This window comes from Acipenser ruthenus, chromosome 1 (assembly GCF_902713425.1).
Source record: "Acipenser ruthenus chromosome 1, fAciRut3.2 maternal haplotype, whole genome shotgun sequence".
Classification (NCBI taxonomy): Eukaryota; Metazoa; Chordata; class Actinopteri; order Acipenseriformes; family Acipenseridae; genus Acipenser; species Acipenser ruthenus.
The window spans coordinates 41175828-41187847 of NC_081189.1; the positions used below are offsets into that span (position 1 = coordinate 41175828).

The 12020-nt window shown below is 37.0% G+C and overlaps 1 protein-coding gene across 4 annotated transcripts in view; it reads left to right on the plus strand.

Moving 5' to 3' along the window:
* Window positions 1–85: 85 nt before the first annotated feature.
* The window catches only part of LOC117421136 (G kinase-anchoring protein 1), a 26714-nt gene continuing 14779 nt past the window's right edge, over window positions 86–12020 (plus strand). The window contains exons 1-8 of one of the 4 annotated variants that reach the window (XM_059025332.1): window positions 97–189; window positions 650–717; window positions 2688–2942; window positions 4505–4663; window positions 5161–5238; window positions 6486–6618; window positions 6717–6739; window positions 6990–7142. In XM_059025332.1, coding sequence (XP_058881315.1) covers window positions 2709–2942; window positions 4505–4663; window positions 5161–5238; window positions 6486–6618; window positions 6717–6739; window positions 6990–7142 — 780 coding nt within the window. In that variant the 5' untranslated portion in view covers window positions 97–189; window positions 650–717; window positions 2688–2708. Of the gene's footprint in view, window positions 190–649; window positions 718–2687; window positions 2943–4504; window positions 4664–5160; window positions 5239–6485; window positions 6619–6716; window positions 6740–6989; window positions 7143–12020 lie in introns of those variants that run through there. The other 3 variants (XM_034035115.3, XM_034035117.3, XM_059025336.1) reach the window with 3 other exon arrangements.

Here is a 12020-nt window from a genome sequence, read left to right on the forward strand (position 1 = left end):
CCCCCCCCCAAAAAAAAAAAATCTCGATGCTGTGGTCTACAAATCCCTCACCAAATTTCTATCTACGACGCAAACCCCACCTCCAACTTCCCAGCGTGCTCAGTGTTGTTTTGTACTTCCGGGTCACGGTAGTTCAGTCCCACAGCTACTGTTTTGTGAGAAGTGAGACTGCAGAATAAACTCAAACAGGTTCAGAAACGTTTTTATTGATCAATTCTAACAACTACATTCTCACATTGATTTGTTTAATACGATTGTATTAGCATTATGTTTTATTAATGGACGATGTTGTATTTTATGTATGTTATTGTCTTGTCAGAAATACTCATTGTTTAAGCATTTCAAAAGGACTGTTTGTTAGTTGTCCTGAGGTAACTAGACTAGTCCAAGTTACTAATGCCGAACTGCAATTTCTAATTTACTTTGTTGACAAATAAGTAATATTGGTGAATGTGTTTATTTTTTATTGCATTGTTTCTGTTTGTTAGTTTTAATAATTGCTTAAAGCATTGTTTTGTAGTTTTGGTTATTATCGGTGTCACGTCACTTTATGCTACCTATAATGTTCCGGCTTTGCGGACATGCGCATGTCCAGACTATTTTCACCCTGCACTGCGAATTCCCAGATTTTTTTTTTTCCCTTCCTTAGACCGAGGACGCTCATCAAAAACTGCTACCTATTTTTTTTGGGGTGAGACAGTACGAGTTTTTTTAAAGGTACATTTTACTCCGCATGTAATAATTAGTTTTACATCAAATATAGACAGCTTGTGTTAACAAACGGTAAAGTGTACTATAGAGCTAGGTATTTTTTAAAAACATTTTTAATAAAAAGTCAACTATACGTTGACTGCATATTTTTTACATTGAAGCGTAGCGTTTTCTTGACATTACAAGCAACCATTAAGAACACCTTTGTAAAATTGTTTTGCAAAGGTATTATTATTAGAAAATATATTACCTGGTGTGAATTACGATCATGTTGATATTACCTTAAAATAAGTAATTTAATTATACTGAATTATTTTAGTAATGCTATATATTTTTTTAGGATCTTTTCAAACTGCTCACTATATAACCACCAAGTGGAATGAATTGTTGGATTGTTTTAACGTGACCAAAAAAATAAATAAATAAATTAATAATAATAATAATAATAATAATAATAATAATAATAATAATAATAATAATAATAATAAAATAACTGTTTATCGCTACAGATGGAATTTTGGGACAGGTAGCAGATTTTGACGTGGTAGCACAATTTAACACATGTCATATTTTGCTACAGGTAGCAAATTTTGACAAAGTAGCAAAAATTGACGTTCCACCGGTGCTGTATTAATTTCTCAGAGGATAATAGGCAGTGTTTTATATTACTTATTAAGATAAGTTTAACTATAACTAGAGTTGCAAGCAACTTTACGGCTTCCAAGCAGTTATTTAAATGGTGGAGATTACTTCTCATAGGTCTCTAGAACTGTGTAAAGTTTGAAGAGATTCAATGCAACAATATTCTTGTTATGGAATATGCAAAAAGTGGGCGAAACGTCAAAATGGCTGCCAACCATGTGATCAATCAGCTTCATTTTGTTTAATGTGTAAATGTATATTTCATATTTTGATGCTGCATATGGAATGTCAGGTATTTAGTCAAACTTATGTCTGCTGTGCTAGAAACAAGATAAAGTGCTCTATCAGATCGTCATAAATCTTACAATAGTGGTCTGCAATGCCTCCAAAGTGTAGGCCTAATATGAGGACACAGTACAGTTATATTAGTCGTGCATTCTACATTCATTTTCCTGATGACTATAGAATTTAACTAGATACACTACACCACCCTCAATATATATATATATATATATATATATATATATATATATATATATATATATATATATATATATTTTGTATTGCCCATCATTAGCTTCATGCTGTCCTACTAGACTTAATTGTGTTGCTATATTGTTGTGGACACCTCTGAAAAGCATAGGTCATTCATTTGTCCAAGTGCCAGAGCATCTTATTATTCTCCTGAATTAGATTTTCTTTGTATCGCTCTGTTTCAGTTATGACATCTTGGTGACTTTTAAAATGTACAAATTGCCTCAATAGAGATCATGTCTAACCTCCAAGTACATCTGGTGCACCACCGTTTAGCTATTAACCTACCCCCTTGCAATACTTCATCTAGTGGATGTAAGCAATACATTCAGTGAGAAATACCACATTGAACAAATTGAGAAGTGGGGTCAGAGTGTTGCAGGGGGACAGGTTAATGTTTGCACGCTGGTATACAAGATACACTTGAGGTTAGACATTCTAGAGCTTTTTATAGTTGCTACAGAGGTGCTATTTGAGTTTTAAAAAGTCTACAGGATGTGAAACACAAAATTTTAAAAAATCTAAAGAATTACCCCTTTTTCAGCTCTGTTATGGATCACTTGAATCCTCAATTATTCTGGGAAAAAGATTACATGTGACACCATAGAAATAAAACAATTCAAGTTATTTTGCATTCAGTTCTGTAAGGTGTTTCAAGAAATTGTATTGCAGTTTGACATTGTGATGTTCAGTAACTTTTGAGACTTTTCAGTTGATTCAGGTTATGCAGTCATCATAGTACAGAACTGTACTGTGTGGTAAACCAAAAAGGATTTAGTTCTCATCTGTGGCTTTTTCAGTTCACAGGTTCTAACGCAATAATGACTTCAGCCGTGATCTCCTCTGTTCCTACCACTGCATCCAGATTTGCCTTGCTGCAAGTGGACAGTGACAGTGAGTCTGACTCTGAGCCTGGGAAGGGGAAAGGTGGTCAAGATGCAGGCAAGTCCCGGACTGGGAAAGCATCTGGCAGCAAATCTAACAACAACAACAACGAGAAGAAAAAAGAAAAGAGAAAGAAGAAGAAAGAGCAACTGCAAAGTGAGGCCAATGAGGTAAAAACACATTTTTTGTGGTAGTCGTTGAGAGCATCAGCATCTGAGGGTATGTGAAGGCGTTGTTTGTTCACATCTTACATTTTTTTGCAGCAAACCGCATATCCGGGAGCTGCTTTAATTCCCAGTTTCAAAATAATGACCATACTGTATGTTTCTCTGAAAGTCACACTTTTTACATGTTGCATAAGGTGGATGTAGGACATGGTATTTGTCTTTTTCATTATGCTGATAGCTCTCATTATCCCCTATTGGGGATGCAAATAGTGGGGACAGGAGTAAGTCACAGTTTAGAGTTGTAAATATCCAGAAAACAGCTTATTTTGAACTTACTCAGTTATTTAAGTTATCATAATATTGTGGTATGTTAAGGCTATCTGTCTGTCCACCCGAGTGTCTGTCACATTTACTTGTATGGTAAAGGCCATTGCACACTGGATCCGATCATGCATCCGATTTGAACGTGTGTCTAAGAAGACAAAAACGATCCTGTGCATTCCCTATTGCACCTTGCACACTGAGTCCGTAATTGTCGTACGACGGTGATGCGTCAATTTTGGAATTGAAACAAGTTCGATTTGATTGGATTCTTGCAGTTCCCTGAACAACATGGAAAAACTAATTGTGTGTGTCGTCAAACAAAAATTACTTTATGCTAAATCCAACAAAGATTACCAAGACATTGAAAAAAAGGAAACATATGGAAAGACCTTGCCGTGGACTTGGGCATGAATGATATGTATTATAAAATATGAAAACATGAACTGATAGCATTCATAAACATGTGGATGTTGTGCAGTATAGATTATTACAGGCATATACTTTTTATTTCAATTGTAGTTGAGGAAGTAAAGAAACAATGGCCTAACCTGGAGACATACCAGAGAAAGAAGTGTGACAGGGCAGTCAGGGCTTAAGTCAGAAAAGAGGGGCAGTACATGAAAGTGATGGAATTTCTGACTCCATACACAGAGTAGAAGGTCATTATGGTAAAGTATTTTCGGTAGCTCATTGCTAGCTTTTAGATATATTTATTACAGGAGCGAGTGTTTGAAAAATTTAATATTGGTCATATGGTTTCTGATGCTGTGACAACTGTGTTGTGTAATATCATGTTTTTTTTTTAAATGTTTTTATTGCATAACAACATTATTGTAGATCTAGTAGAAACGTAGTAATTAGCAAATGTTTTAACTTCCATCAGTGTTTGCTGATCATTAAGTTTATACTACATTTAACATTTTTGTGTTCAATGTTATGTAAGAATTAACAACAGAATTGTATTTATTTTTTATTAAAATACTGAAACTACGTCTGAAGTACGATATTAACACATCTAGTGTGCAATTGATTTACACAGGACTTTTTCGGGTGATGGATGATAAATGACGGAATGGGTCCAGTGTGCAATGGCCCTAATTTGGAGAGATGTGCCGTGTACTAGTCTTAGTAATAATAATATTAATCCAATATTTAACAGGTCAACTGTTAATATGATTTAGGGAATAATTTAATTAAAAACAGAATGAGTGGGTTAACCTTCTTTGTATTTTATTTGATAGTTGCGAAGTCTGGCGTTTAAAAAGCTTCCTCAGAAGTCATCCCTGGCAGCATCAGGCCTCAGCCTTCAGAACATTGCTGCAGATCTGGTCCACCACAGCGCCGCAGAGCAGCAGGCACCGGGACCCAACTGGCAGCAGTGGAAACAAAGGGATGAACAGGTATCTGACGACAGGGAAGCAAGGGGGTTTCAATTTATTATTGCAGTGTGTAAGAAGTATACTGTAGGTTTACATAGAAATCTGGTGCGCTAACAGCATGTTTGTATGAGGAGAGGGCAACATTTGGAAAAGTGCAGCACCAGACAGAGGATGATGTGCTTTCAGTATACCAGAGTAGGGGTGGGGCAGAAATAGATGTGTCAATGTTGGGACCACGTCTTTCTTTGTTGGTTGAGTGCCTGATTTTTGTTTCTGAATCCAGATCCTTCACATTCCTAGTTTACTTCAGTTATGGCTAAAATCTTATTTTATTATTATTATTATTATTATTATTATTATTATTATTATTATTATTATTACACACAATACCAGCCAGTGCAGTGGTTAAATATTGGTGGAGGAGTTTCAGAAACTAAAGTCCAAATTGAAATGCAGTGCACATTTAGTAGTTAGATATTAAATATTTTTTCTAGCTTTATCTTATGTTTTATTTGCAGTTAACAAGTGAACTATATGAAACAGATCTTGAAAAGGCGTTGATTTTAAGCAAACTGGAATATGAAGAGCACAAGAAGGTATTGTCACAATCTCTTCCTTGAGAATCATTTGGTTTTTGGTGTTACAATGATATATATATATAATTTTTTTTTTATTAAATAAATTGCTGCTGGGACAAATATCCGAATATTTTTTTTTACATGTATTCGGATACAAAAATCAGATGTTCATATTTGCTAGAAATGACAAAAATACCTTGCACTTATTTACCACCTAACCAGAAGTTGCGTGACAGTTTCAAAAATGGCAAATGAAAAAGAGCTTCTGTGATATGTGAGATTTAAATATATTAAAAAAAACAAAAAAAACACAGGATCACCATATCAGCTCTTGAGCCTCTATTGAAAGGTTTTAGACAGCAAAGTAAACAAACCAGGTTATGCATGCATAGTGATCTCTATGAAAAGCCATCTGGGTGTCAAACTTGTGCTGCTTTAGTCAGAATGTTGTTTTATTTGAAGTGTTTAAAGTTACATTTCAGTTTTTTCATTTGCTTGTTCAGCTACAAAAAGGCACAAGTAAACCTCATGTTATTATTTTATGAAAACATGTCTATGACCACTGTTTTCTGCAAAAAAACAGCAATGGCAAGGAATGAAAAGAAAAGTAAAAAATAAATAAAATGCAGTGTCAACTTTATGTACTATATTTCAGGAATAAACAAAACAACATTTAACTTGAACTGCTATTTGGCATCCTTTGTTTTGTAGTTAATTCACTGGGGTGAAATAAAGCCTACACAACGTATTCTTTACTCCTGAGATTTTTCTACTTTTATGTGTTACATATCGTAATGTCTTGCTGTAAAATAGACGCACGCACATGGGCTGCGCACGCACATGGGCTACGCCCCACGCCCCTGCTGCATGATGTCTGCCTGCGTTCTGAGCATTATAATGGCTTTTATTGCTTTTTGAAAATGTTCGCATATTTGCTCAATTTAAATATTTGTTCATAAAAATCCTGTTTTATTATATATATATATATATATATATATATATATATATATATATATATATATATATAGAATAAAATAAATTCTTAGCCGTTTGAAAGTGTAGGGGTCTGACTTGAACACAGTGAAGACATACATAGTCTGGTGGACATTGTTAAATATTCAGGATGACTGTTATGATTCTGTCAAGAGAAGATTTTTAGACAGTCAATTTAAAGCCATATTGTTGGCTGAAGTAGGGAAATATTTTGTAAATAACTCAAATGAATCATCAAACTCTCGGATTAAACTAGGGATGTTTCTTCCTAGGATTATGAAAGTGTTGGAACTACATCACCAAAATCCAAAAGTGGGGGCAAAAAAGACAAAAAAAAAATCCATCAAGGTAAAGACAAACCAGTTAGAGTGTCCTTAAAAGACTTCCAGACGGAAGAAAATATAGGTAAGTTGGGGGGATGTTGTTGAACTGTTTAGTGTTATAAAAAAAATTAGCTAGTGATTCTAATTATTTTGATTTGTTTTTTGTTTCTTTTCATACAGGGCATGTTAATAAAAAACAAGAGGTGAGTACTGAATGTTAAAAAATAGAAATACAAACAGTAACAATGTATTTGCCATAGTTCTTGGGCAAGGTATCAAATATAGCACCCAATGTACTCAAACATTCATTGTGAAAATTGTTATAAAAAGATTTTATTGTGCAAAAAGTGCAACTAATTAATTTTTAAACATCATAAATAATGCAACAACTAACATGTTTTTACTGGTAGATTGTAAATCTAAATTGTTTGTTTTTTCACGTATAATTAACAGGAACTAAAACCTGTGAATGCGCCAACCCCGGATGACCGATTTTTTAACAAATTGGAAGATGATGTGAGCAAAATATTGCTGAAAGAGAAGAGAAGAGAACAACTAACCAGCTTCAGTGGAATAGAAAACTGTGCATCCAGTGACCAGGAACCGGTGTGTTGACAACTTTTATAATTCAGTCAAACAAACAATCAATCAATCAATCAATCTTTATTTTTTAAATGGCACCTTTTAATAATAATAATAATAGATCCCCACAAAGAGTTTTGCAAGGATATAAACATTCATAAATATTACAAAAAGTAACAATAAGCAGTAAAAATTAACAGAATAAAAACAAAATAGTAAAACAAGCAAGGCAGGGTAAGAAAACATTTTAAAATATACAAGATGTAGAGACAAATGTATATTATTTTCATGTTTGAGATCCCAGAATCATCACCTCTGTTTTATCTGAATTTAACATTTAAAGTTTTTAAACATCAAGTTTTTGATGTCAGCAAAACAGGTATTCCAAATATTTGCAGCAGAGGTGGCATCCTGTTTGAGAGAGAGATATAATTGGGTATCGTCAGCGTAACAATGAAAATTGACTACATGTCTACGAATAATGTTGCCCAAAGGTGGCATATACAAAGAAAACAGTTGGGTCAAGAATCATGCCCTGTGGGACCCCTCATGTAACCTTTGACAAAAAGAGGTCGCCTCCTCAATTTTAACAAATTGAAGCCTGTTTGAGAGGTAGGATCGAAACCAAGACAGGACACTACCTAACAATCCCACCATATTTTTAAGGCGATCAATTAACAGAATGATCAATAGTGTTGAATGCAGCACTTAAATTTAGTAATAACCAAATTGCCTGGGCTACACTTCAATAAAGGTAATAGAAAAGTGGAGCAGTTAAAAGGATTGGCAAGAGAGTTGCCTACATTTGGCAGCTAGGTTGCTGCTGTCACAATGTGATGGAGAAGGTACAGTCTAACCTTGTACATCATGTAATATTGGAGCCATTATTAGGCTAAAAAAAAAAAAGTGAATTGGATTTTTCCTCCATTTTCCTTTAATGCAGTGGCATAATTAAGGGAAACCATATGGTCTGATGAGAATGCAGTGCAGTAAGGTAACTCAGGGTGGTTATCTTTTTCTTAGGAAGCTATGTTATTGTTGAGGTCACTTGACATGCTTTTGACTTTCCTTTTATAAGGTCCTGAATCTTAAAGAAAAAAAAAGAGATCCTGTAAGTGCTGCTTGTGCTTTCAATCTTACAGACTGCAACGGAGTCAGTCATTCATTTGTGTTATGCATTGCTGTGTAGGACTGTGTTAGAAGGTTAAAAGGTTTGTTCACTAGCCAGGAACTCGACGATTGTTTTAAACCTTCGAAGGTTCGTCGGGCACCATTCCCGCACTGTGGTGTTTTTTTGTTTTTTTTTCCCTCTGTTAACAGAAACTGTTAGACAGTGTATAAATACTATAAATCACACATTCAATGTCACTCACATCTGATATTGGATATTTTGATTTGTATAATGAATATTACTTAAACAAAAGTTGTTGTATTAAAATCCAGTACCAAATCGTTATATGTAGCAACTCTATATGGCACCGCTGCCATGTATTGAGCAGGGTATAGTATCCAAAGCACTGGGGCAGTACCTATAGCGGTTGTAGTGCTTCAGTAAAATATGTACTGAATACCTAGTGTACAAGACCGTGTAAGAGAAGTGCGATGGTAGAACAGGTTTGAAGCATACAAAATATACGCTAACACTAATAATTTTAATTAAAAAAAAAAACGAGCACCGTCTGCCCCTCCCCCCTCCAACTTGTGTTATCCAGAGGCAAACCTTTAATTTCTTTATTCGCCATCTCAATAGCAAAGCGTTGTACAGCACAAGCTGTATAGAAAGAAATGTCTCGAAACCCCTCTGCTTTTTGAGATTGTTTTTGTTAAATGCCCAGACAACCAAAAAAATGCAAACTGTGCAAGTGACTGTTGATGTATCATCGAGGCACAACCAATCTCCGATATCACTTGACAAGCATAAGTTATTATTATTATTATTTATTATTATTATTATTATTGTAGTAGTGGTAGTAGTAAAATGTGACTGACTGATAACCTGCTTGGAGCGGTGACTGTTAAATTAAGTTTGTTTTGCCTAAGTCCGCTGCAGTTAGTGCTGCTGCAATGCAAGCTTACTTGCAAGCAGCATCAATTACGTGTAAATGAACAATGTGTATTTTTATTTAAATTAGTGTATTTTATTTCTATATAGTGTATTTTTAAACTACATGTGTGTTTTATTCTATTTATATGGATTACATGTAAAGTAATAGGATTTTTAATCCAATACAAACAAGTAGCTATGGTGACGTCACCAGTAAACTATGCAAATTAGTACCATCGAAGGTTCGAACCTTCCTTCGGTAAAGTGTTCCGAACCTTCGAAGGTCAAAATGTACCCTTCGTTGCAGCTGTATTGCTGTGAGAGCCTTTGTGGTGTATCTTGTCCAAAGAAAGTGAATAGGTAAGGTACTCTAGTTGTAATGGAGCATAGTATGGCCGATCCATATTGCGGTATATTTATGAATGTGGCAGTCTCTGGGGGTGAGATACTATGACATTAGGTGGTGCACTTCAAGCCTGGCTCTGTTACAAATATACAGGGATGTTTTCATTTGCCAGTTGTTAAGGTACCGGTTTGCGTATAGCAGTTGTGATATAACGGGCATGACACCAATGGTAGCATAAGAATGCTTATCGAGAGGAACGGTAGTTCCTCTCGCCAAATTACAGCGAAGCGCGAGAACTGCCAGTGACTATCTATACAGCATGGATAGTTTACGTGTTTGCAGGGTATTGGTGCAGCAAAAGTAAATCAGCCAAAAGCACCATTTAATTTGTAGTTCCCAACACTCTTATGTGAAATGTAGAAAAAATGTATTTTTTTGTTTTTTTGCAGACCCCAGGCACTTTTATCGACGCATATGTATATTACAGGACATCCGAGTTTAATGACAATTAACTTGTTTTGTCAACATGGAAATATACAATGTCTGTATCATTTATATTAAACGATTTGTTGATATTTTAAAATGGACTAGTCGCACGCATCGCAGGCAAAAAAAATAATAATTGAAGACCCCAGGCATTTCAATCCACTTATTGTGACGTCTATATCATTTATATTAAATGATATATTTCTTTTTTAAAATGGAACATTTGCCTGCAAAAAAAAAAATTCTTTATATAAATATATATGTGGGATTTGAACCTACAACCTTCAGTTTACAAGCGTGTTGTGTTACACTGTCAGTGTTACACGATTAGTTAAGACAAACAGTATTTTGAAAGATGAAGTCAGCCAGCTGAGAATTCTTGGGACTTTGTTACATTTTTGAGATTTTTAGAGCCATCCTTCATCTTCATCATCCTCATTTTGAGATTCTGATCTTGAGCTCTGAAAATATTTGGTTTCCTGCCAGTGTAATGCTCATTGTGGTCCTTTATTAGCGCAAGGAAGTACAGTTTCTGCTTTCTGTACTGGTCGATGAGAGTAATGCTATTTGAGGTCCCCACTGGACAAAAAGCAACATTAATTTCTGGTAATTAGCTATGCTGAAGGATAGAATGTGTGGTGTTGTTTCCGGGGGTTGCAGTGCATTTGAGAATTCAACACCGTCTCCCTGAGTTAGGGTTGCCACCTGTCCGGGTTTGACCGGACAGTCCGGGAATTGGCATCTGTGTCCATGTGGCAGGAATTAACAAGCCCGGACACCCTGATGTCCGGTTTTTAAGTGAAACGCATGAGAAACACCAACCTTCCTATAATATTTTCTTTGACATATGCTAATTTGTAGCAGATTGCTGCTGAACATATGTAGCACCTGGGAGGGGCACTCGTTCTTTCTGATCAGGGTGGGATCAGCCAGGCAGAATACCAGAAGCAAAATAGAAACTAGACAACACTACTATGTTGGGCAATGAACATCGTTTTATTAAATACAGGTGGTAAACTATGGTAAAAAAGATGGGGCTCACAAAAAAAAAAAAAACGTCAATAAAACCAATACAGACCATCTCCAGCACTCCTCTAAAACCCCAATTCCTTTTAAAATACTAGTTTAAAAACACATACATGACAAAAGCGCAGGCAGGGAGATACGCCTTTAAATTTGGCGTCTATTTCTTTCCTATTTGTCTAACTACCACCCGCCGAATCAGAGAGCCCCTCACCGGACGAGTGGGAGAGAGCACGGCTGGGGGTGTGGCGCCAGGAGGGAGTGGGATGAGGTAATCCAGGTGGTCGTCGAGTCCCTGCTGAAGAGACCGCAGCCAGAGCCCCAGAGAGAGAGCCCAGCATCGCCAGAGTGCCCAGCACTACCGCCTGAGAGAGAGAACCCTGTGTCGCAGCTGCCGCCAGAGAGCTCTGCTCCACAACTGTCGTCTGAGAGAGAGTGTCCTGCGCTGCCCAAGAGAAAGTGCCCCACACTGCCAGTGAGAGCACGTCACGCCGCCGCCAGTGAGAGACTGTACAGCAACACCAGCGAAAGAATATCTCCCGTCGCCCGGTAGAGACTGTCCTGCGCTACCAGAGAGAGAGTACTTCGTGCTGTCAGAGCCCCAGAGAGAGAGAGCCCAGCCCTCGCCAAACAGCAGCCAGGTTCCGAGGTTGCTGTTGGGGCTGTGCTAGCTAGCCTCTGCCCCGCTGTGTGGAGGGGGGCAGCGGTCCCAGGAAGCCTGGACCCAAAAATGACTGCTGTCCAGGACTGGCACAGAGGTTGGTGGCTGACCTGTAGCCCCGTGATGCGGCCCAGCCCCTGAAGTGGTTGTCACATTGCGTCGCCCTCAGACATGCTACCAGGATCCGTCCGTTGCTGTCCTCTGCCCTGGCAACCACACAGGGTCACACCGGGACCAGGTCAATGTAACGGCGGGTCAATTTGGGACTGGACGCTGGAGGGGGGGTGGGGGTGGAGGTGCGGGAGTGTTAGTGTATTGCTGTGAGCAGAAATGCGTTTTCTG